The sequence below is a fragment of the Phyllobates terribilis genome, unplaced genomic scaffold (assembly GCF_046119375.1).
Source record: "Phyllobates terribilis strain yellow unplaced genomic scaffold, ASM4611937v1 Scaffold_9__5_contigs__length_417890890, whole genome shotgun sequence".
In the NCBI taxonomy this organism is placed as follows: Eukaryota; Metazoa; Chordata; class Amphibia; order Anura; family Dendrobatidae; genus Phyllobates; species Phyllobates terribilis.
In genome coordinates, this window is record NW_027362769.1 from 367,827,614 (window position 1) to 367,854,230 (window position 26,617).

The following is a 26,617-nucleotide window of genomic DNA, read 5'->3' on the forward strand; positions in this document are numbered from 1 at the left end:
GAAAGCAAAATATAGAGAGAGTAGTGCAGTCAGTGACGTCCTGAGACAGCAGAGGTGGAGCTGCAGCCATGTGTGCAGTGTGTCCTCCCTGAGTGTAACCTGCTCTAATATCAGCCGACTGCAGACTATAATAGGAGAGGCATGTATGGGTGACATAATACTCTCTACCTGCCCCCCCCCCCATGTGTAGTGCAGGGTCTGTCACTCTCTACCTGCCCCCCCCCCATGTGTAGTGCGGGGTCTGTCACTCTCTACCTGCCCCCCCCCCATGTGTAGTGCGGGGTCTGTCACTCTCTACCTGCCCCCCCCCCCCCATGTGTAGTGCGGGGTCTGTCACTCTCTACCTGCCCCCCCCATGTGTAGTGCGGGGTCTGTCACTCTCTACCTGCCCCCCCCCCCATGTGTAGTGCGGGGTCTGTCACTCTCTACCTGCCCCCCCCCCATGTGTAGTGCGGGGTCTGTCACTCTCTACCTGCCCCCCCCCCCATGTGTAGTGCGGGGTCTGTCACTCTCTACCTGCCCCCCCCCATGTGTAGTGCGGGGTCTGTCACTCTCTACCTGCCCCCCCCCCCATGTGTAGTGCGGGGTCTGTCACTCTCTACCTGCCCCCCCCATGTGTAGTGCAGGGTCTGTCACTCTCTACCTGCCCCCCCCCATGTGTAGTGCGGGGTCTGTCACTCTCTACCTGCCCCCCCCCATGTGTAGTGTGGGGTCTGTCACTCTCTACCTGCCCCCCCCATGTGTAGTGCAGGGTCTGTCACTCTCTACCTGCCCCCCCCCCCATGTGTAGTGCGGGGTCTGTCACTCTCTACCTGCCCCCCCCCCATGTGTAGTGCGGGGTCTGTCACTCTCTACCTGCCCCCCCCATGTGTAGTGCGGGGTCTGTTGCTCTCTACCTGTCCTCCATGTGTAGTGCGGGGTCTGTCGCTCTCTACCTGTCCTCCATGTGTAGTGCGGGGTCTGTCGCTCTCTACCTGTCCTCCATGTGTAATGTACAGTTGAATACTATGGTGAACCATGGAGCCAAAGTCTGCCCCCACACACGTTGGAATGAATCGGGTGCATCTGAGAAGTGGCATGCGCCTCCTCCCCCACTAATCTTACTCCATTTGGAGTACATGTACGCATGAGACTTGATTTTTAAAGAGTAAAAAATGCATTTACAGGTGCCGTAGATGCTTGTAGAGGTGTTAGTGCGACCACTGGGTACTGGGTCATTATTATTATAAAGGGTCAAGGGTAATAATTATTAAAGGAGGCACAATGGGACATTACTACAAGGAAGTACGGAGGGTACATTATTACTGTGTAGGGGCACTCATATTTTGCGAGGCACAATAGGAGGGTACTACTACTCTGCATGGCACAGAGGGGGCATTATTACTGTCTAGGACACTAGCACTATATGGTTTGTATAGAAGTGGTAGAATGTGAGGAAGGGGCTGGAAAAGCGATAAGCCAAAGATGTCTCTGTGTTACATTTTGCAAGGACGAGTTATGGATGGAGGAAGTTGTCATGGCTGTCTGGGCTGAATGGAAAACAAAAGAGAAAAATTAATGATTACGTAATATTTAATTGCACAACCTTTAGAGGGAAACAAATAATTTCTGTATCTCTCAGTGAGACTTCTGCCTCCATTCACAGCTATTTTGGCTGCCTCCTCATGAGCAGACTGTTCCCGCTGTCTCAGGTGTGGAGGCGTCTTCTCCAGACTCCAGGTCTCAGCTGCTTCCATAGATGTTCTGTAGGATTTAGATCAAGCCTCATGGAAGACACTTCAGAAGAGTTAATGCTTTGCTAGACAAACCAAGTGACTTATACCTACTTCGAAGGACCATAATTAGGACACAATTCATTATTGCATTTACATTATTGCATTTTTTTTGTCTGGCCTTCGATGTCTTAAGCCTGTTTATAATTTGCATTTTTTTTTTTTTTTTTACAGGACTGGTTTATTTTTGTATGTTCACCATCGCGAGCGGTTTTTGTCTTTTTTTCCAGATCTTTGAGGTCGATTGATCAATTACGACTTTAGAAAAAGTCGCAAGGTTATTGAACAGATGTATTTTAGTTCCGACACCCCTAGAGTTATTTGATGTAAGCCTGAAATTTTTGTGACTATTTGCACTAAAAAGCTGCAAAAAAATAAAAAAGGTTAAATACCAAAAGTAAAGAGCATTTTAAATTGTCGCGCTAAAGTCATAAATGCCCTTTTAAAGTCTTTGGCGCTAAAAAAAAAAAGTAATTGACCACTATGAGGAAATGTGATAAAAATCCTACAAATGATAATTTGGGCTCTTAGCGTCTGTAAAACAGAGATGAACCAAAAGATATGCGGTATGTAGTCATGACATTGTGGTACCTAGCAAGTGACAAGAAGTGCCCAGGAGATGCCAGGCCAAGGATGCCAGCTGCATTAGTGAAATCTGGCTGCAACACAGGTCGGAACTGGGTACCGCAAGTGTTTGCTCATTGCAGTAAGCGGACCCATTATTTGAACACTCTATGGCAGTATTATTTGTCCATTATATGGACATATTGGGATTGTAAATTCATTCATTAGGGTGCAATGTTCCCCTCTGATACCTTCTCTATAAGGGAAACTTTTGGCAACCCTTACTGTGATGCCTCACAATCCACATCCATGTTTCCTCTTCAATTTGTTGTGTGTGATATCTGCATCGTCCCATAGGTACATCCTACAATGTGATTGACGGAAATTATTAATCTGCAAAAGGATTATCAATATTATAGGATAACCTCCAGAGGGCAGAGATACATGTGGTCATACAAGACTCCCAGGAACCACCAGCATCAGCAGTTAGAAAATTCAGGAGCACCCCCATACACATTATATGGCCCTGAAAGACGCGCCTCGTCCGTTTCCGCTGGTGATCCGCAGGTGCACGTAGAAGCACAGTGCACTTGGGATTTCTAGAAATTCCATCCACTATGCTGTAATCTCTGACTGCTCAGTTTTGATGCTGCATAAATACGCAGCGTCAAAACCGCAGCAAATCCTGAACATGGGAACGCACCCTTAATGGTTAACTGAAAAGATGGTAACAAATTGCAAACTTTCGAGACTACTCGGGTCTCTTCATCAGGCATAGAATAGCACAAAATCTGAAGAGTCACATATTTATACACAACAAGACCCAGAAATAATGCAATAGATGAGACAAGTGCCGTGAAGCAGAACTATCATTATGGGAGAGGGATAAACCGTTGTGGCCGTAAATATTGGAATGTCTTTCTATATCAACTAAAGAATGTGCTCCTTAGACCTGTGGGGGCATCACAACCATGGACCAGACCTCAATCACAACAATCAAGCTTCCACTGGGCAGCACGGTGGCTCAGTGGTTAGCACTGCAGCCTTGCAGCACTGCAGTCCTGGGTTCAGATCCCACCAGGGATAACATCTACAAAGAGTTTGTATGTTCTCCCCGTGTTTGCATGGGTCTCCAGGTTCTCCAGTTTCCTCCCACACTCCAAAGACATACTGATAGGGAATCTAGATTGTGAGCCCCAATGGGGACAGCGCTGATAATTTATGTAAAGTGATGCGGAATATGTTAGCGCTATATAAAAAATAAAGATTATTATATTATTATTCCACACTCCTCATCTATGAACTATTCCAATATTTACGGCCCCAACTGTTTATCCCTCTCCCATAGTAATAGTTCTGCTTCACATCACTTGTCTCATCTATTGTATTGTTTCTGTCTTGTTGTGTATAAATATGTGACTCTTCAGATTTTGTGTTATTTTATGCCTGATGAAGAGACCTGAGTAGTCTCGAAAGCTTGCAATTTGTTTTCATCTTTTCAGTCAGCCATTAAAAGGTATCAACCACTGAGGACTCTCACATCTTAAAGTTTTCTAGTGGAAACTGCTTCAGGAAGCTCTGCTTTTAGATATGTGCACACACAGTCTTTTTGCTGAGTTTACAGCTCAGTAACTCCAAGTTTTTTAAATTTAAAGAGTTTCTGCGCAGTTTATGCTCTACAACCTTCTAAAAAAAAACCTCTGTGTGAACATAGCCTTTTCTGGGAACTTTTTTAACGTAGCCTAAAATGAGCTCCCACAATGAGCTTTTTGATGTTGCAGATTGTCTTCATAATTTCTGCACCCATTACGTAAAATAAGTTACTTGTATTTTTTCCAAAATATGCTGCGTAAAAAAACTCATTGTGGGAACGTAGCCTAAAGCGGTTTTGGAAGAGTTTTTTTTTTTTGTTTGATGCATTCTTTTTAGTTTTTGATGGAAAATGCTCCCAAATAAGCACTGTTCAATCAGGAGACGCTTCATATACTTATTTTTCCAAAATCAGAAACAGGAAAAGAAAAGACTAAAAAGACCTAAAATACAAACAGGAAAGTGTTTTACTACTGAAGTGAAATAATGTTTCTAGTGGTTTTAAAGGGGGGATCCTTTCCAAAAAAAATCTGCCCCAAAAACCTATTTTGTGTACCTTTTATTAAATATCTAGTTGTATATATCTCACCTGAGAAGGGGGCATCGCTTAGTGAGGATGGGGAATAAACCATTGGCACAAACTAAGCCAACAAAGAGGCAGTGTAAAGTTAGAGAACAGTGTCTAAAGTTGTAGTAGAGGGATCATCCAGCATGACCCACATGAAATTTGCTCTGTTTTCAGACTGGTCTCAGTTTACACTTTCTATATAATAGACAGGATTAGTAAATCTGCCCCATGTTTGCATCCAGGATTTTACCGCTGGAGTTCAGTGAAGTGCTCGTCCGGTTCTGTAGTGATAATCTACAGTTGTGCTCAAAAGTTTACATACCCCGGCAGAATTTTTCCTTTCTTGGCCTTGTTTCAGAGAATATGAATGATAACAAAAAAACCTTTTTCTCCACTCATGGTTATTTGTTGGGTGAAGCCATTTATTGTCAAACTACTGTGTTTTCTCTTTTTAAATCTTAATGACAACCAAAAACATCCAAATGACCCTGATCAAAAGTTCACATACCCCAGTTCTTAATACCATGTATTGCCCCCTCTAACATCAATGACAGCTTGAAGTCTTTTGTGGTAGTTGTGGATTAGGTTCTTTATTTTCGCAGATGGTAAAGCTGCCCATTCTTCTTGGCAAAAAGTCTCCAGTTCCTGAAAATTCCTGGGCTGTCTAGCATGAACTGTGCGCTTGATCTCCCCATAGTGGCTCAATAATATTGAGGTCAGTAGACTGAGATGACCACAACAGAACCTTCACTTTGTTCTGCAGTAGCCAATGGCAGGTCGACTTGGTCTTGTGTTTTGGATCGTTGTCATGTTGGAACGTCCAAGTACGTCCCATGCGCAGCTTCCGGGCTGATGATTGCAAATTTGCCTCCAGTATTTGCTGATAACGTGCTGCATTCATCTTCCCTTCAACTTTTACCAAATTTCCTGTGCCTTTGTAGCTCACACATCCCCACAATATCAGCGATCCACCTCTATGCTTTACTGTAGGAATGGTGTTCCTTTCATCATAGGCCTTGTTGACCTCTCTCCAAATGTAACTTTATGGTTGTGACCAAAAAGTTAAATTTTGGTCTCATCACTCCAAATTACCTTGTTTCAGAAGTTTTGAGGCTTGTCCCTGTGCTGTTTGGCGTATTGTAGGAGAGATACTTTGTGGCATTTGCGCAGTAATGGCTTTCTTCTGGCAACTCGACCATACTGCCCATTTTTCTTCAAGTGCCTCCTTATTGTGCATCTTGAAACAGCCACACCGCTAGTTTTCAGAGATTCCTGAATTTCAGCTGATGTTATTTTTGGGTTTTTCTTTGCATCCTGAACAATTTTCCTGGCAGTTGTGGCCGAAATTTTTGTTGGTCTATCTGACCGTGGTTTGGTTTTTACAGAGCCCCTTTTCATTTGTTAATCACAGTTTGAACGCTGCTGACTGGCATTATCAATTCCTTGGATATTTTTTTTGTATCCCTTTCCTGTGTTATACAGTTCAACTACCTTTTCCCGTAGATCCGTTGACAATTCTTTTGCTTTCCCAATGACTCACAATCCAGAAACGTCAGTAGCTGGATGAAAGATGCAAGAGTCTATCTGGATCCCAGAAACTCACTCATCTTTTATGCACACACACTGATTACAAGCAAACAGGTCACAGGTGAGGATGTTACCTTTAGTAGCCATTCAAACCCATTTGTGTCAAATTCTGAGCATGTTATCAGGCTAAAATCACCAGGGTATGTGAACTTTTGATCAGGGTCATTTGGATGTTTTTGGTTGTTATTAAGATTTAAAAAGAGAAAACACTGTAGTTTGACAAGAAATGGCTTCACCCAACCAATAACCATGAGTGGAGAAAAAAGTTTTTTGTTATCATTCATATTCTCTGAAACGAGGCCAAGAAAGGAAATTCTGCCGGGGTATATAAACATTTGAGCACAACTGTATGGTCCGTGTACCTACCTATATACCAAATACTTCCAATGAAAGCTATCCAAACTGGTTGAGTCTTAGATAATAAGATGACACTCATAGCAGGAGCAAGTTACAATATATTTATAATCTATAAATCAGATAACAAATGGCAATAATCAGTAATACATGATCAATAACGAGGGACGACGGAGTGTAAAGACGCACAAAAATCTACTCTGCATCGTCCCGTTCCCCTGTTATTCCTACTGGAAATGCATTGACAAATGGGTGACAGACTGACACCGTCTAACCAATGCTGACCATGTGTAGGAACATATCCTAACGACAGTGGTAAATTTAATTATACATTACCAGGAAGAATAATAGAGGGACAGAATGACACATCATTGAGAAAAAAAAACACATCAGGAGTGCTTACAGGTCCTTATTAATCTGCAAATGGCATAAAAAACTTATGACACCTGAAATGGAAGAACCAGATTAATTAAGGTAGAGAAGGATGTGTACAAGAAGGCGGCATATAGCACCATTGTGAGAATATGGGTTAAAGTAAAGAGAAGGCATCGCAAGTAATTGCAAGAAGGGGAGCAAATGTCCAGTCAGATCACGCTTTTTATGTTTCATCCTGGCTCCGAAAATGAGAACTGTAGTTTGATTTGTGGTTAGGACAACTCCATTGAGATTCATGTTAGTCAAGTTACAATTGTACATAGCCGGGAGCTCAGGGGCGCTGCCGTTCCCCCCCGCACAGCCGGGAAGCTCAGGGGCGCTGCCGTTCCCCCGCACAGCCGGGAAGCTCAGGGGCGCTGCCGTTCCCCCGCGCACAGCCGGGAAGCTCAGGGGCGCTGCCGTTCCCCCGCACAGCCGGGAAGCTCAGGGGCGCTGCTGTTCCCCCGCACAGCCGGGAGCGCTGCTGTGTGGGGTAAAAAAAAATAAATTTAAAGATTAACGCTGCAGCCCCTTCATCCTGCAGCTTGGTGTTGTTTCCAAAGGCCGGACACCCAGGGATCACTAAGTAATGGCAGATTCTGGACAAATGTCGTCACTTAATAAATTTACTCCCATTTTAGACATTTAAGTGCATATCCAGCAGATCTGCCATACAAGTGTGATAGAAGTGGGTCCCAAAACAAAAATAGATAAACCTTCAAAAAAAGAAAAATACATTATTTTTTTTCCCTGGCACACCGCAAAAAAACGAGTAAATGGCAGAAAAGTTAAGGTACCTGCCGCTGTAAGTGCGTCATAGTCACAATGGTGAGAGCTATTCTATAGGCTGAACTGTGAGAACCTCATAAGAAAAAAAAAAAGTGGAGCATGCATGGCTTTTATGAGTTTTAGATACTTTTTTGTAGTCGCTCCACAGTGTTGAAGTGTATGGAAAAGAGAACTTGTATTAAAGGCGCCAAATTTTTGTGACATATTAATGGTGTAAAGTGAAAGGTGGCTGAAGAAAAAGTGTCTAACATGTCCAGAAAGCTGCCAAATCACACCGCAAGCACCACTGTGATAATGTTGGATAAATCTTCGGTCTAGTTTTGAAGTGACCCCACGCCCTATACCTAAAGAACCGACGATACATTTTGCATCTAGTCTCTTTCCCTACTGACCTCCATTCTTATCCCGATGTCCCGGTCCTCTGCAAGCCACCATGACCGGCACTGGGAGCGTGGTTATAAGCCTAAACCATGTGTAGGTGTCTTCCGTGTGCTGACGGATGGACACTAGCTGATGACGGCGCAGAGCCCATCCCTGATGTGACTACCACCTTTCAGCTTCGGTTTCGGCATGGTCGTATCCGACCAGAAGAGAATAGGACAGTACCATGATGGACACTACTGTGAGGAGCCTGAAACTGGAGGGAAAGCATATACATCAGGGATGGACACGGCCCCTGAGTCATCAGTGCACATCCATCCCTCAGCACACAGAAGGCACGGTTTACATTTCTCATTACGCCCATTTCTGGGACAGCACTTATCTCTAGAATAGGGGTCTTCCTGACACCCGTACCCCATAATGAGGTGACCACTCAGCTCTTTACAACATGTCCATAAAAATAGCTGAGCGCAGTCCCCTCTCCATTTATTCTCCGAGTACAGCACCCTCTTTATCGAGATGCAGGCCCAGAGGTAAGATGAACATTTATACAGCAAATATGCTACAAATGACTAAGATGGAAATACCCTTTTAAACGTTGGGGAGGGGGTGGGGTAATTTGGGAAGGGGTGCTACAGATTTAGAAAAACCTAAACGCCTTCTTTCAGGACCAGCACCACAACTGTCCACAGGTCGCTTCTGGTATTGCAATCTAGTGTCACTCGAGTGAATAGAACTGGGCTGCAATATTACAGGCAACCTGTGGATACAAGTGGCGCTATTTTTGGTAAAAGCAGCAATGTATTTTAATGTCCAATGCTTTAAATGATTGTTGGCCATCTTAGGATGACACAAAATGGCTGCCTCCACTGCCCACAATTATGTCAATACCTCTGATTTCTCGCACTGAATTGTCTTTACACATATTTGATTGCAACATGACCGTAACTTATTGCCTGCATTTACGTCAGCGGATCCCAGTCCCGTCACCGACCCCTAAGGTCTCGTTCAGAAACGGATATGGATGACGGCCGCCATGCATCGTGGAAGAATCAGGACTCTGGCGACATCTTGTGGCCGTCATCAGGTGATGCAGAAGAGCAGCTGGTAAATAAGGCACAGTAGCAGAATATATTCGGAGATGGCGGTCCTGATGAGCCTCAGATTGCCGGGGAACTCCACACCACGTCTCCTGCTATGTAGGTCGCCTTCACGTTCAGGTTGTCGTCCAGTTGTATAAAGTCTGAGAAATAGGAGAGAGGAAATACTGATAAAAAAATAAAAAAAAACATTGGTGGGAACGTGTGGCCCACTCTATGTGAAAGGGTTACCCAGGTCTAGAAAACATTACTGATTTTTCCAGAAACAGCGCCACACCTGTCAAGGAGAGATTTCTGGTATTGCAACTCCATTAAAGTCAATGGTGCTGAACTGCAGTACCACTTATATCCTGTGGCAGGATGTGCCGATGTTTTGGAAGAAAGTAGCCATGTTTTCCTAAACCCTTTTTTAAGGAAGTGTGACATATGCAAAGGTGATCAGGGTCTGACCTGCATCTGCTCCGAAATTCAGCGTCCCCTTCCGATGCTGCAGGCCCAAAACCTCCGCCGGGTGAAGAGATGCGGCTTCTAATGCGTCCTCCACTGTGCAGCCTGCCGGGAGATACCGTAAGTGGCCGAGGTGCAGTTGAATTAACCTCTTAGTAACCAGGGCCTTGTCAGTTTAAAACAAGTTATCACCTGTCCAGGGGAGATGAGAATGTACTGATCGTAGGGGTCCGACCACTGGATCGGCAGAACAGGGAAAGCTTATCCCGTTACAAAATGGAAAGGCAGGTTGCATTCTTGACCATCGCCCATTCATTCTCTATGGAGCTGCCTGACAGAAATGCCCCATAGGGAATGAATGAGCATGTGCACTGTGTAGCGCCGGCGTCCCTGCCCTCTGCTAGGCAGGGACGCTGTTCCCCTCACCCCTCTGCTCCGAGCCCGGCGTCCTCCTCCCGCTCTGCTGGCAGCGCGCGCTCCTTCCCGGCCACTGTGCTTAGGGCGCGCGCGCTCCCTCCCTCTTAAAGGGGCCGCGCGCGCCGTCCTAAGGAGTCCCCGGCCAATGGCCGGAGGACTTCACCATATATAAGGCACCTCCTCCAAAATGGAGGTGCCCGAGCAATGTTGTTGCACTGTTCACTACTCTGCTTCAGCCCTCAGGTCCCGTTGCCAGTTACCTGCCAGATTCCTGCCAGTTTGCTGTCTGATTCCTGCCTGATATTCTGCTTACCTGCCTGCTAGCCTGAGGTCCGACGGTCTGCCTACCGACTCCTGTCAGTCTGTCTAAGGACCAGCTTGCCCGCTCACCTGGGAGCGTACACCTGCTACCTGCCTGCTAGCCTACCTGGAGGCTCCGCCGTCACGTGCTGTGACCACCTGCCATTCCAGAGACTCCTGCCCGCTCACCTGGGAGCGCACACCTGTTACCTGCCTGCTAGCCTACCTGGAGGCTCCGCCGTCACGTGCTGTGACCACCTGCCATTCCAGAGACTCTCGCTTGCTCACCTGGGAGCACACATCTACCATCTGCCTGCTAGCCTACCTGGAGGCTCTGCCATCACAGGTCGTACCTACCCTTTACCCAGAGACTGCCCCGGTCACTTGCCGTGACCTCCTGCCCGTTCATCCAGAGACTGCCCCGGTCACTTGCCGTGACCTCCTGCCCGTTCATCCAGAGACTGCCCCGGTCACTTGCCGTGACCTCCTGCCCGTTCATCCAGAGACTGCCCCGGTCACTTGCCGTGACCTCCAGCCCGTTCACTCAGAGACTGTCCCGGTCACATGCTGTGACTGCCTGCCCGTCTTCCCTGGTCGCCACCCGCTCCCTTACAAGGATCGCCCCCTTGTATAGTAGCTCAGAGGTTCCGCCTCCCAGACCCGTTACAGTTTGCTCGGGCCCTGGAGCCCGGTGGCACCCAAGCTCCCTCACTCTCGGACCTGTGTCATGAACTGTCCCGTCAGAGGTCCCAACAGGAGTCCATCCTGGGTCACCTGCGGAATGTCAATTCTCGCCTGGACACTCTGACTGCTCCACCAGCAACCACCGCCAGAGCCATGACTCGCAATCCGGCAGCTCCGCCGCCCACCAATACTATGGTATCCTACCCCGGACCCCGGCTTTCTGCACCTCCTCGCTTCGGAGGCGACTCCGCTCAGGCTCGGGGCTTTATAAATCAGTGCACCCTGCACTTTGAACTCCTGTCCCACCAGTTTAACTCCGACCGGGCCAAAATTGCCTTCATCATGTCCCATCTCACCGGGGAGGCCCTGGCCTGGCTAAATCCTCTATGGGAGAGAGGAGACCCCCTGGTGTCCAACTTGCCTGCCTTTCTCACGGCTTTCCGGAAAGTCTTCGACGAACCTGGACGGAAGACCTCATCCGCATCATCTCTGCTACGCCTCCGTCAGGGAAGTCTCACCGTGGGCCAATATGCCATACGGTTCCGTACCCTTGCCTCGGAGCTGGCCTGGGATAACGACGCTCTGGTATCTGTCTTCTGGGAGGGTCTGTCCGGCCGTATTAAAGATGAACTTGCCGGTCGAGACATTCCTACCACTCTCGATGACCTAATAACTCTTGCCACCCGGATTGACCTACGGTTCCAGGAGCGTGCCAAAGAAGTCACCCGTGAGAGGAGGTTTCCACGTCTAGCTCCTACTTTTCAGAAATCCGTCACTCCCTCCGTTTCTCCCCAGGTACACTCTCCTGAGCCTATGCAGGTCGACCAGACCAAGATGGTCAAAACCCGTCAGGACTTACGCCGTGCCGAGGGGAGCTGCTTCTACTGTGGCAGTAAGGAGCACCGGATCCGTACCTGCCCGGAGAGGTCGGGAAATGCCTGTGTCTAGGTTCGCTCAGAGAGGTCGACCTAGACAAGAATAAATCCTCTCCATCTCTGCTGCTGTCAGTCTCAATATCTGCGGGGAGAATCGTTATTTCGAACTAGCCCAACCTGACTCTGGAGCGGCCGGGAATCTTATTTCACAGGCCCTGGTAGAAAAATACCGCATTCCCACCAAACCTCTGGCTATACCATTATCTGTCGCTGCTGTGGATGGGGGCCTCTTACCACGTCCCATCCAACTCATCACCGAATCCGTAACTCTGCAGGTGGGAATGCTGCATTCTGAGAGCATCTCTTTTCATGTTCTGCCTGGACTCTCTCACGCCCTCTTACTAGGTCTACCTTGGCTCCAGAGACATGCACCCGTGCTTGACTGGCAGACCGGAGAGGTCCTTCGCTGGGGACAGGACTGTCATAAGACTTGTTTGGTTCCTGTTCATCCCGTCCGTCCTTCTCCTACCCCAACTAATCTACCTGGACTTCCGATTCCCTATTAGTCATTTGCTGATGTCTTTAATAAAAAGGAGGCAGAGACATTACCCCCTCATAGACCATACGACTGTCCTATCGACCTGTTACCCGGTACTACGCCTCCCCGTGGGCGTATTTACCCATTGTCCGCTGCTGAGACCCGCTCGATGTCCGAATATATTGAGGAGAATTTGGCCAGGGGATTCATCCGGAAATCTACCTCCCCGGCGGGAGCAGGCTTCTTCTTCGTAAAAAAGAAGGACGGCTCTCTCCGTCCCTGTATAGACTATAGAGGCCTTAACCAGATCACGGTGAAGAATAAGTACCCCCTTCCGCTCATTCCAGAATTATTTGATCGCCTGAGGGGGGCTAGAGTCTTCACCAAACTGGACCTCCGTGGGGCGTACAACCTGGTCCGTATCCGTCAAGGGGATGAATGGAAGACTGCATTCAACACCTGGGACGGCCACTATGAATATCTGGTAATGCCCTTTGGTCTCTGTAACGCTCCTGCCGTCTTTCAAGAATTGGTCAATGACATCTTCCGGGACCTTCTCTACTCCTGCGTAGTGGTGTACCTGGACGACATCTTGGTCTTCTCTCCGGATCTCCAGACTCACCGAAGAGACGTTCGTCAGGTCCTGCTCAGGCTCAGGCAGAATCACCTCTTCGCTAAATATGAGAAGTGCCTCTTTGAGCAGACCTCGATTCCATTTTTGGGCTACATTATTTCTCAGACCGGCCTTCGAATGGATCCAGAGAAACTGTCTGCCATCGAGAAATGGCCCCGACCGGAGGGGTTGAAGGCCATTCAGCGGTTCCTGGGCTTCGCCAACTACTACCGCCTCTTCATACCGCACTTCTCTTCCCGGACTGCCCCAATTTCCGCGCTCACCCGTAAGGGCACTAATCCCAGAGAGTGGCCGCCCAAAGCAGAGGAGGCCTTTCTTTCCTTAAAACAGGCCTTCTCTTCCGCCCCGGTGCTGCATCGCCCAGATGGCAACAAGCAGTTCTTCCTGGAGGTTGACGCCTCCTCCTCTGGAGCCAGAGCGGTACTTACCCAAAAATCATCTTCCGGGAGAATGGTAACTTGTGGCTTCTTCTCCAAACTCTTCTCCTCTTCTGAGCGCAACTATTCCATAGGAGACCGAGAGTTATTGGCCATCAAGCTGGCATTGGAGGAGTGGCGTTACCTGCTCGAGGGGGCTCTTCATCCGGTAATAATTTACACTGACCACAAGAACTTGGCTTACCTCCAGCATGCCCAGAGACTTAACCCGCGCCAAGCTCGGTGGTCCTTGTTTTTTGCTCGCTTTGATTTTATTCTTCATTTTCGCCCGGCTGACAAAAACATCAAGGCGGACGCCTTGTCCCGATCCTTTCTGGTGTCTGATCTCGAGGAGGAACCGAAACACATCATCGATCCCGCCAGAGTAATGCAGGTGGCTCCCGTGAGTCTAAATCGTCTCCCTCCCGGTAAGACGTTCGTATCAGTACCTGATCGGGAGAAGATCCTACACTGGGGTCACTCGTCTAAACTAGCTGGCCACGCCGGTCAGAAAAAGACCCTCCAGCTTATTACCCGGCACTACTGGTGGCCTACCCTGCACAAGGACGTAATAGACTTTGTTTCTGCCTGTGTGTCCTGCGCCCGCAACAAGGTTCCGAGACATCTGCCAGCCGGTCGCCTCCTTCCGCTCCCAGTACCTGCTGCCCCCTGGCAGCATATAGCAATGGACTTTATAACTGATCTCCCCATCTCTGCCGGTTGTACGGTCATTTGGGTGGTCGCTGACCGCTTTTCCAAGATGGCTCATTTCGTTCCCCTGCCAGGCCTCCCATCTGCACCCGAGCTGGCTAAAGACTTTATCCGCCACATCTTCCGTCTTCATGGCCTGCCCCTCCACATCGTGTCGGATCGTGGGGTACAGTTCACCTCACGCTTCTGGAGAGCCACTTGTAAACTGCTAGACGTCACCCTGGACTTCTCCTCCGCTTACCACCCACAGTCTAATGGTCAAGTGGAGCGGATCAATCAGAACCTGACCAGTTACCTCCGGCACTTCGTTAATGCCCACCATTCAGACTGGGTGGATCTCCTGCCATGGGCCGAATTTTCTTACAACAATCACGAGAGCGAATCTTCCTCCAAATCCCCGTTTTTTGTTGTCTTCGGTCAGCATCCTCGGATCCCATTTCCCGTCTCCACCTCGGTGGACAATCCGGCTGCGGAATCTCTTGTTAACAAATTTTCCTCCATATGGGAGAGTACCCGATCCGCACTCCTTCTGTCATCCGAGCGTATGAAAAGACACGCTGACAAAAAACGTCTGGATCCTCCTCAATTCCGTCCAGGGGATAAGGTCTGGCTTTCGTCCAAGTATGTCCGGCTCAAGATTCCTTCCTATAAGTTAGGGCCTCGGTTCATCGGTCCTCTGGAGGTCATCAGTCAGATCAACCCGGTGGCCTATAAATTGAAACTCCCGGCCAACTTGCGGATCCCTAACTCCTTCCATGTATCTCTCCTCAAACCTGTGGTACTTAACTCTTTTTCCAAGTCTACAGGTACGCCTCCTGCTCCGGTTTCCGCTGAAAACGAGTTTGAGGTAGAGAACATTCTGGCCACCAAAAGGGTAAGAGGGAAGACCTTTTTTCTAGTAGATTGGAAGGGGTTTGGTCCTGAGGAGAGAACGTGGGAGCCCCGGGAGAACATCCATGCCCCTCTCATCCTAGCTAAATTTCTCGCTGGCCTAAAAAAGGGGGGGCCTAAAGGGGGGGGTACTGTAGCGCCGGCGTCCCTGCCCTCTGCTAGGCAGGGACGCTGTTCCCCTCACCCCTCTGCTCCGAGCCCGGCGTCCTCCTCCCGCTCTGCTGGCAGCGCGCGCTCCTTCCCGGCCACTGTGCTTAGGGCGCGCGAGCGCTCCCTCCCTCTTAAAGGGGCCGCGCGCGCCGTCCTAAGGAGTCCCCGGCCAATGGCCGGAGGACTTCACCATATATAAGGCACCTCCTCCAAAATGGAGGTGCCCGAGCAATGTTGTTGCACTGTTCACTACTCTGCTTCAGCCCTCAGGTCCCGTTGCCAGTTACCTGCCAGATACCTGCCAGCTTGCTGTCTGATTCCTGCCTGATATTCTGCTTACCTGCCTGCTAGCCTGAGGTCCGACGGTCTGCCTACCGACTCCTGTCAGTCTGTCTAAGGACCAGCTTGCCCGCTCACCTGGGAGCGCTCCTCTGCTACCTGCCTGCTAGCCTGAGGTCCGACGGTCTGCCTACCGACTCCTGTCAGTCTGTCTATGGACCAGCTTGCCCGCTCACCTGGGAGCGCACATCTGCTACCTGCCTGCTAGCCTACCTGGAGGCTCCGCCGTCACATGCTGTGACCACCTGCCATTCCAGAGACTCCTGCCCGCTCACCTGGGAGCGTACACCTGCTACCTGCCTGCTAGCCTACCTGGAGGCTCTGCCGTCACGTGCTGTGACCACCTGCCATTCCAGAGACTCTCGCTTGCTCACCTGGGAGCACACATCTACCATCTGCCTGCTAGCCTACCTGGAGGCTCTGCCATCACAGGTCGTACCTACCCTTTACCCAGAGACTGCCCCGGTCACTTGCCGTGACCTCCTGCCCGTTCATCCAGAGACTGCCCCGGTCACTTGCCGTGACCTCCTGCCCGTTCATCCAGAGACTGCCCCGGTCACTTGCCGTGACCTCCTGCCCGTTCACTCAGAGACTGTCCCGGTCACCTGCTGTGACTGCCTGCCCGTCTTCCCTGGTCGCCACCCGCTCCCTTACAAGGATCGCCCCCTTGTATAGTAGCTCAGAGGTTCCGCCTCCCAGACCCGTTACACACTGCCTCTCCAAAGTGCCCCGTTCTGCCGTTTGGTGCGGGTCACAGCGCTCGGACCCCCACCGATCAATCGGCTATCACCTATACTGTGGATAACCCCTTTAATGACCAGTCAGATAGCCAGCAACATTTAATACGCCCCAAATCCAGGGTAAGCGAGCAGACAGCCCTGCAGCCTTTTTTAGGTCCCCAAGGCCGAATGCACAGAGGACATACAATGTCGTAAAAAAACACAGCACTATGGGGCCTGGCAAGGAACAGCTGGTGAGCTGCAATTAGAGGAAACAATATGATTTTTTTTTTTTGGGGGGGGGGGGGTCTGATCAATTAGGATAAGTGGCATCAACACTGACAGCCGCACATCCACATACATGTTACTGGAGGCAATTAGGGCTGATAGATGTTGGCTACCACCTTTACTTTACGTTGGCGTCAGTTGCGGATTTCGGTGGCGTCTGCTGACAATCGAATATCCCTCATCTTCTAGGGAAACAAGGATTGGGCATGTTAGAATTTAGCAGGCCCAATCCTTACTCTCAAATTGTATACCCCAACGACTATGGCAGGAAACAATGATCCTTGAAGGTCCAACCATGAATGTTTATGGGGAAAAGGGGGGAGGTCAGTCGGGTTCAGAACATTACAAAGTTATCATTTTTGGGGTCATTCTCGGTATTTGAGCCTTCTGAGCAGATATCTGTTAGATGAGGAGGTAACAGGGGAAGCGGCATTATCAAGGCCAGTCTGCCCCCGGCATTACAACCAGCCAGCTGTCAATATGTGATTTCATTTAACCCCGGCAGCATAATCAATACTCACAGCGGGGAGTCACTGCTGGGTCAGTGGAGAAGATTTATTCTAATCATATCCCCGTGTACTCCCTACAATGCCATAGATCTGGTGCCCACCCGCAGTATGGCTCCGGTGTCCACCCGCTGCCGGCAGTATGGCTCCGGTGCCCACCCACTGCCCGCAGTATGGCTCCGGTGCCTGCCCGCAGTATGGCTCCGGTGTCCACCCGCTGCCCGCAGTATGGCTCCAGAGCCCACCCGCTGCCATGTACAGGCTTTTGCGGCACCGTGGTTTGTGCGTAAATGATAAATGTCACATACCCGCAGCTTCATGAAAGTGCCGGACGCACATATCCATTGTAGCAATGCTGCCCGCCAGGGTGCGAGTTCCTTGAAGTGAAAAAAAAAAAAAAACCTCATTAGGCAAGTACAAGATACTTATATTTCCAATATAACCCTTTATTTGCTTATGTAAAAAAAGCAGCTGTCTGGAAACCATCAGCAAGCAGGTGCTTTTCTACTCTACTCATTTCTTTACTCGTCTAAATAATTGTGATGTCTCATCCGGACAAATCCTTTGGATGTCATAAGAAGGAGAAGGTAGGGTCTGACATTATATATGTGTCACGCAGCCAAACATGACATTGCGCCAGGCCGGCTAATCAAGAGAGGAGCCGGATATGCCGTCAGGTAACGGGAGGCCACGAATTAGCGACACGACCGCTGGATCGGGTCCTGCAAATTTATTTGCACCATCCCTAATGGTGGCGAAAGATAACCGGGCTCCTATATAGTGTCCCATGTCCATCAGACGACTATGGAGGAGGAGAGAAAAAGAGGAAGAGAAAAAAAAAAAGGGGAAGGAAGTTTTCAGCTCCAAAGTTTGGGTTACCATTGATTTCCATGGGGTTCGGGTAGAGTTCTGGTACACAAACCAAACTTTGGACTAAAGTTCAGTCGACCCCGACGAACCCGAACTTCCACGGGTCCGCTCATCCCTACTCACCAGCTACATAGGCATCAAGGCCTTCTATCAGTATTTCCTGCTGACCCAGGGTGTGTCTGCCCGGTCCGAGACCCATGGCGGTGATGGCATCTGTCACTAGCACCAGACCTAGAATGCAAAAAAAAAAATGCTCAATAATCCCAAGTATTTTACAAACTCCAACTGAACGCAGCACAAGAAGCTGTTTGGTCCGTGCCAGTATACGCCGGTCATACTCGCCATTAGGGTGGGCACGATGGGCGATCCTTAAAGCAGCAGGATTAGTGTGTATGCCGTCTGCAATCATCCCATAATAAACCATCCTCCCTGCCGGGATCTGATCACTCGTCAGTAAACCCACAATCCCAGGATCCCGGTGGTGAAACTGTGATAAAATGATGAAACAAAAAAACATTTTTTTTGTGTGTGTGTGTGTGTGTTTTTTAAAAATAATTACAAATCACCCCCTTCTGTCCCCTTGAAAATAAAACACTAAAAAAAAAACTAAAAAAAAAACAAAACACATATTTTGTATCATTGCGATCATAAAGAGTCCGATCTATAAAAATATAAAATTAATTAAACCAAATCGGTAAACGGTGTAACGAGAAAAAAATTAAAACTCCAGAATTACGCTTTTTTTTACTGCTGCAACATTGAATTAAAATGCAATAAGAGGCAATGAAAACATTGTATCTACCCCAAAATGGTATCAATGAAAACATCAGATCAGGGATAAAAAATAAATAAGCCCTCACCCAGTCCCAGAAAATGTAAAAAGTTTCTGGGAAAAATGGCGAGACAAGCTAATTTTTTTTTTTTTTCGTTTTTTTTCAAAAATTCACAATGCAGCGACTGCCAGGTTTGTTCACTTTGGCACGAAGAGAGGTGAGCCGATGGACAACCCCTTTAAAGAACTAATCTGACATACGGCTTAGGCAGACATGTAATGAAATAAGTGGCAATAATTCACCTACCGGCAGCATGGCGTTAAAGAGATGTGTGATGAACGAGGCGCCGGAATTGACGGCATCTTCAGCCTGAGATAAATTGGCCACAGAGTGACCTAGAGACAGAGGAGACCAGACGTCATATGGCAGAAGTATTTCTTAGGCCTCTTTCACACTTGTGTGTTTCGAGTAAGTGTGGTGACAGTTTCCACACGTAACGGAGACACTGACAGTGGTAGACCCATTCAAATGAATGGGTCTGTGCACATGTCAGTGTGTTTCCATGGACCGTATGTCCGTGGGCAAAACACGCTGACTTGTCCTTTTTTTACATGCTGTACGGGCCACAAAACGTCCCACAATGTTGACACATGGATGTCATCCGTGTGTCATCAGTGTGACATGTACCAGCACCTGGGAATTTGCGGTACAGTTAGCGCTGTTTCCAGCTGCCGGGTGCTGAAGGCATATGTCATCATTGTCCCCTGCTTGCTCTGTGATCAGCACCAGCAGGGGACAATGTTAACAGTTGTATTCAGCCCCCGCTGTGTCCTGCAAGTGTAAAAATAAGAAAATAAAAACACTCATACTCACCTGTCCGATCACACTGTAATCCATCTGCCTGGCAATTCTGCATCAGCATGCGCGGTGGCTGGAAGCGACTGCACACGCTGAGCACCAGTGGACAATGACTCGCTCCAGCGCTGAGCTCAGTGAGCAGTATCCTGTCACACACTGAGCTCAGCGCTGGAGCGAGTCATTCACCGCCCACGCTGATGCAGAATTGCCAGGCAGATGGATTACAGCGTGATTGGACAGGTGAGTATAAGAGTATAACTGTTTTTTATTTTCTTATTTGTACACTTGCAGGACACAGCAGGGACAGAATACAAGTATTAACATTGTCCCCTGCTGGTGCTGATCGCAGCGCTAGCAGGGGACAATGATGACAGATGCCTTCAGCACCTGGCGCCTGGGAACAGCACTAACTGTACCGCAGATTCCCAGGCGCCGGTACATGTGCTCCTGATGCGGCACACGGTTGCCACACAGGTGCACATAGACATCTCCGGTACTGTTTTTTCCAGGACTGGAAATATCAGGATGTGTGAAAGAGGCCTTATAGATAGTTCTGTAATGTGATAGAAGAAGACTGAACTCACCTAAAGACACACAGATCCCACGCTTCACCAGCTCCTTGATCACCTCCTCGCTCTTTCCCATCTCGGGGGCAATCGTGACAATGCTGACTTTATCCAGAGATCCATAGGTGTTCAGGAGCTCAGGGAATCCCCCCTCACTGAAGGAGCGCAGACAGTGCTCAGGGTGGGCTCCCTTCTTCTCAGCGCTGATGTAAGGCCCCTCTAGGTGGATACCTGCCGACCAGTAAAATTACAGGTGACGTTAAGCGATAAAAATAAAGACAAGATATATTCATGAAAATTGCGAAATATTGGAGAAAAAAATTGTGCCACCTTTGGACTGCCTCTGATACTGCTGCTCATCTCCATTGTAGTCAATGGGGCTGAGCTGCAATATTAGAGACGACCTTTCGATGTGGTGGCGCTGTTTTTTCTAATCCAGTACAGGTTTCAAGAAATACCAGGCTTTAACTTAACCTTGGTTTGGAAAAGGTGATCTAGGTACATTGAGAGGTCGCAGTATCATTACCCAACACTCCGGCTCCTTCTGGTCCACCATCTCTTACAGAAATTTGGGGAAGCACCTATGGGGTGCAAAAAAAAAAAAAAAGGAATAATGTGCATTATTTTTATTGCAAATAAATAAAGTCATGAAAATAAAAGTCATAAAAAATGTTTTTAGAAGTATTTAAAAAATTATAAAAATGTTACTGAAACCCATTTTTTCTTAATTCACAAATAAATTAAAAAATAAATAAACATATGTGGAATTTCTGTGTCCATAAAATACATGAAAACATAAAGGGAAGTCAAGTTGAGAGAAACTTTTTTTTTTTTTTTTGGCAGACACCCTGGGATCAAAGATCACAAAATAAAAGCAGGGGTGATAAAATCATACATCCACATGATAATTCCTGCGAGACGGCCCAGGGTCGGCCTCATGTGCAGCACCGGTTATTATTATTGTGCCTACATACTTTTGGCTATAATTATAAAGGAAACCAATGCATTGCCCCATTGATGGCCATATCTGTTCCTGGCAGCACCACATGGAAATATACCATATATTTCAAAAAAATGAGATACAGTACATGGGCGATAAAAGCTTAAAAGGGGTATTCCCATCTCCAAGATCCTATGCCAATATGTAGTTGGTGTAATAATAATAATAATATTAGCAAATCCCTCCAATTAGAAATATAGTATCGTTCTTCTGATTCGCTATGTCACTTACCCATTTGCAGGGCATTGCAGTAGCTTTGGTATCCATGGTTACGACCACTAGCAACTAGCTGTCACTATATGAGTGCTAGTAACCATGGATACTTAGGCTACTGCAATGCCCTGCACATGGGGTAAGCGACATAGCGAATCAGAAGAACTTTACCATATTTCTAATTGGAGGGATTTGCTAATATTATTATTATTACTACACCTACTACAAATTGGAATGGGATCTTGGAGATGGGAATACCCCTTTAAATCTCGGCACCATTTGTATCTTCAGACCCGCAGAAAACCTCGTACCTTGTAGTAGACGGATGAGGGCGAGGTCACAATGGTCGGACAGAAGGAGGTCACACCGTGCGGGAGGATATTGCGAGCCACCAGAGAGATCCCTGGTCCCGCTTCATCTGTTTCCTGGGAAAAATCCACCCCAAACCCCCCTAAAGGAAGAAAAACACAGAAAAGAAGGAAAAAATGTATCCGAAAAGTCACAACCTTTTGACGGCAACAGAAGAGTCAGGAGCGAGAGCCGACCCGTCCCAATATTGTCAGGGTTGTTCCCACTGTAACCTGTGAGGAATTAATAACTAGAATAGATGTAACCAAGAAAGTCTTCATTCACTGACAGCAAGAAAAAATCTTGAACATGGGAAGGGATTGCCATTTTACAAATTTGCAGAACTTTGCATTACACAAGGATTTAAAGGGATTTTCTGGCACCGCTCATTTCTGTATTGGGAGCTGAGTGGTGCCCGATGCCTACTGAGACACAGGCACGACCGGTAGGTATCTGTACATGTGACTTCACCACTCACCTCCCAATGTGAACATGAATGGTGCCGGAATAACCCTTTAACATACATTTTTAGTCACAGGGTGCGTGGTGTATGAAGCGGGCTCAGGAACTGCCTGGTCCGTACCAAGCAGATCCCGGCTGTGTTAAACAGCCGGCATCTGCCTATTACAGCAGCGACCACAGCCACCTCCAATCACAGCTGTTTAACCATTTACATGCCGCTGATAATCACTGACTGTGACATTCATAATAAAGCGTGTGAGGAGAGCTGATGGGTTAAAGGGTTTGTCCACTACTCAAACAACCCCTTCTCAATCCCTATGTTTCCACCTTATAAAATAATAACACCTATTGGAACTGGCTCTCCCAGAGATTGCGTGACTTTTTCATGTCATGCGATCTCTGCGAACAATCAGCGCTTGCTTCACTCGCCCCGCCTTTGTACAAGTTGTATACATCCAGAGGAAGTGACAAGGCAACAGCCGGGACAGGGCAGGCGCTGCGGGGACAGGGCAGGCGCTGCTGAGGAAGTATAGGTGTTATTACTTTACAAGGGGAAAACAGGAATTGAGAAAGGGTTTTCAAGTAATGGACAACCCCTTTAACAATGTTGTGGGGGGCTGCTGTTACAGTGTACGTAATTTGTATGTTATTTCCCTGCACAAATCAGGCTTGAAATTTACAGCGTTTCCGCTTTGTGTGCGTCTGTGTTTGTCACAGATAGAGCACGTGCCTATTCTAGTCTATGGAGCTGATCACATATTTTTTGCGGAGTCCAGGAAAAAAAAAAAAAGTCTCATGTCTGTGTTTGAGTCATGGATCAAACTCATCCATATGTGGCTGAGATTAGTGTCCGTTTTTTTTCATGGACCCACACGCGACCGACTTTTTACTGTATAATGGGCACGAAAAACCCAGAATTTTTTTTGCATATAAGAAAAAAAAAAAAAAAAAGGTGCCACGTTGTAGGTAAAAATAAACACATTGATAATAACGGAGATCCTGCATGGTATTCCAGTACGGGAAGAAATGGATGTCTGAATGAAGCTCAAAAGGGATGCAGAGCTGTAGACCACCTGGCTGTGCAGGGACGGAGCACTACACTGACACTGTGGTCCCTACAATAATAAAGTCATGGCCTATCCTAGCCTTAGAAGATAGGAATACCCCTTTAAATATTAATTGGCCGTTTCTCACAAAGCCCAAATCTTACTATGTGAAGCCTTCGTCATGTATTTAAGCTAATGGGAACCTCATCTAGGCGACAGTCTCTTACCATTGATCTGGACGTCAATGAATCCGGGGGCAATGATTCTCCCCCGACAGTCCACCTGGACATCAGCTGCACCTTTCTCATCAAAGAAAAGTTTTTCGGGGTTAAGAATCTTCCCTTGTCGCACCCACAGATCCTCCCTGTGACAAAAGGGACAGAGATATCAGCTCAGGTGACCCGACCTAGTCCTCATCGTAGCACACAAAGAGGAGAGAATATCACCTGATCCCTGTAGCAACGAGGCTCAGCGCACCTCACGCCTCAGTAAGGCTCGGGTGATGCGGTAACTTAGGATGTGTGAGTAAAGATCACTGTATGCCACTGCTACTAGTGCAAGGATCTGCAACAAGCAAGTCACAAAAAAATCCAACTTTTTGCAACTTGCTTGCAGAGGCCTTGCGGTTCGCTGTATGACACCATTCCCTTGCACTACACTGATGTAGCAGCAGCATTCAGTGATCTTTGGCCAAAGTGGCCGTACAAGTAGCTGCATCCTAAGGTCAAATCCGCAACAAATTGCAGCTTCAATGAATGCAGATTTTTCTGTGGATTCACAGAAGAGCTGCGGCAAGATCTGCAGGGGATTTTCCACAATGTCTGGACGCCCCCTTAGGTAGGGACTGCAGATGAGAAATTCGATTTGCCCTGGCGTGGTCCTGTGTGCAGTCCGCTTCTCAATGGTAGACAGCCTTCATCCCTGCACCCGACATCCCGGGCACTTACTAGGCCTCACACATCGTCATTGCGGCCACTGGTGGCACAAATCGCACTACTCACCTCTAGCAGGGAGTGATGTGAATGGGGACAACCTCTGTACCATAAAATATACACCATCTGCTTTTTTCCTGCTTTCTAAATAATCAATTGCAAGATTAAAGGGATTTTACTGCTGGCAGCACATTTGCGCTGACTTAAGCAGACCATCATCTCCACTTTTAAATATTGTTTTTTATTAAAATACCCATAAATCTGGCCACAGACCACAATATAGTGTCCATGGTGACAGCATTGATTAAAACTAAAGCAGGAGGAAAAGGAAGGAGTTTTCCACAACAACCAATCACATTCCGCCTTACGTTTCTTTAAGGCTCAATTATAAATGACAGCAACGTTCTGATAGGTTGCTAAGGGCTACCGCTTCACTTGTGATTGGACAAGTTTTGCTAACCCGCCCCCTACAATACTACAGTCCGCAGGTCACTCACCATTGTAGTTTATGATCTCTGAGGATCCGGCAGTTCCTGAACTGGACGATGGGGGCGTCAGACACGGACTTATTGGAAGGCATCGCTGAGCATCAATCTATCCGTCCGTGTATCCTTCCCTCATCCTCCCGCCATACAGCCTTCAGCTCATAGGAAGAAAAATAAAAGCTGAGTCAGTCACGTGAGCCCGAGTCACATGACAGGACATCCGCGCGGCAGCCACCACGTGACATGGAGCACTACCGCAGCCATCTTGAGAAGGTCAGATCAGCCATGTTGAGAAGGTCGCCCTGTTAACACTTTCAATAGATCCTAGTCTTGTAATAGGAAATCAGGAAATATTCTGGGTTATAATCTGATGCTTTTTCATGTTTTTCTAAAACTTTGAGTTGTAAAATTGGGAAACCAAGCAGCTCACTTTATAGGTCTCATTTTCCCATTCTCGACCGTTTATGTGGGCTAGTACATAGGAACGGTGATGGTTGGGTGGTCTTCTTTGGAGTATGCACCTGTTTTATCTATATTGGTTTTTTTTATGGTTAGCTGTAAAATTTATAGTAAAACAGCGCCATGACTCTCGCCATTGCTTTGGTGCCTTGTGGTACTATTAGACCGGATTCACACACAGCACCAGCTGGGTATCAGGGTATGGCAGGTGTTTTTTTTCCTCTAGTTTCTCTTACAGACATATATATCGCTATAGTAATATATATATAGCAATAACTAATAATTATATATACATAGCACTATAATAATAAATATATAGCTCCTCCCACTCTTAAGGGCCACACCTCTTCTGTGTCTCACTCCCCGCCCCCTGCGTGTATGTTTGGGTTCTGGGGCTCTGTCTCAGGACGCAGCATCCCAACGGTACAGACAAGAAAGTTTCCAAATGTCTTTAGTATGGGCTTCGCCATGTGCCCGAGGGGTTCAACAACTCCTCTAGATGTCCAGGAGGTCTCCTCTTTTTCCCGAGAGACTCCCAGATATTTAAAGGGGTTGTCCGGTGATAACATTTCAATTGGTGGGGGTTCGACCGCCGGGATCGCCACTTTTATACCCGTTGGAGTGGAGTGGCTCGATCGGCCCTCCATTCATTCCTTACAGGAGCAACGCAACTGATTAGCACACAGTAATGTCATATTTTTACATATACAGTACAGACCAAAAGTTTGGACACACCTTCTCATTTAAAGATTTTTCTGTATTTTCATGACTATGAAAATTGTACATTCACACTGAAGGCATCAAAACTATGAATTAACACATGTGGAATTATATACTTAACAAAAAAGTGTGAAACAACTGAAAATATATCTTATATTCTAGGTTCTTCAAAGTAGCCACCTTTTGCTTTGATGACTGCTTTGCACACTCTTGGCATTCTCTTGATGAGCTTCAAGAGGTAGTCACCGGAAATGGTCTTCCAACAATCTTGAAGGAGTTCCCAGAGATGCTTAGCACTTGTTGGCCCTTTTGCCTTCACTCTGCGGTCCAGCTCACCCCAAACCATCTCGATTGGGTTCAGGTCTGGTGACTGTGGAGGCCAGGTCATCTGGCGTAGCACCCCATCAGTCTCCTTCTTGGTCAAATAGCCCTTACACAGCCTTGAGGTGTGTTTGGGGTCATTGTCCTGTTGAAAAATAAATGATTGTCCAACTAAACGCAAACCGGATGGAATAGCATGCCGCTGCAAGATGCTGTGGTAGCCATGCTGGTTCAGTATGCCTTCAGTTTTGAATAAATCCCTAACAGTGTCACCAGCAAAGCACCCCCACACCATCACACCTCCTCCTCCATGCTTCACGGTGGGAACCAGGCATGTAGAGTCCATCCGTTCACCTTTTCTGCGTTGCACAAAGACACGGTGGTTGGAACCAAAGATCTCAAATTTGGACTCATCAGACCAAAGCACAGATTTCCACTGGTCTAATGTCCATTCCTTGTGTTCTTTAGCCCAAACAAGTCTCTTCTGCTTGTTGCCTGTCCTTAGCAGTGGTTTCCTAGCAGCTATTTTA

The 26,617-nt window shown here is 47.6% G+C and overlaps 1 protein-coding gene across 1 annotated transcript; it reads right to left on the reverse strand.

Annotated features, from left to right (window-relative positions):
- Positions 1–6,518: 6,518 nt before the first annotated feature.
- Positions 6,519–24,812, reverse strand: AMDHD2 (amidohydrolase domain containing 2). Its single transcript, XM_073648207.1, has 11 exons — positions 24,600–24,812; positions 23,398–23,534; positions 21,626–21,765; positions 20,628–20,682; positions 20,120–20,332; positions 18,984–19,072; positions 18,247–18,391; positions 18,028–18,135; positions 17,343–17,411; positions 9,570–9,671; positions 6,519–9,262 (listed from the first exon to the last, which is right to left on the reverse strand). Exons 1-11 carry the CDS (start codon positions 24,680–24,682, stop codon positions 9,180–9,182), a joined length of 1,224 nt encoding a protein of 407 aa, XP_073504308.1. The 5' UTR covers positions 24,683–24,812; the 3' UTR covers positions 6,519–9,179.
- Between the last annotated feature and the right edge of the window lie 1,805 nt (positions 24,813–26,617).

Bases quoted from the DNA above. Each gene is read 5' to 3' on its own strand.
- AMDHD2 (XM_073648207.1), bottom strand. From the start codon at position 24,682: ATGCCTTCCAATAAGTCCGTGTCTGACGCCCCCATCGTCCAGTTCAGG. The intron at 23,535-24,599 runs GTGAGTGACCTG...CTTTTGTCACAG, and splicing joins AGAGATCATAAACTACAATG to GGAGGATCTGTGGGTGCGAC. The intron at 18,392-18,983 runs GTAGGTGAATTA...ATTTTATCACAG, and splicing joins TCTTTAACGCCATGCTGCCG to TTTCACCACCGGGATCCTGG.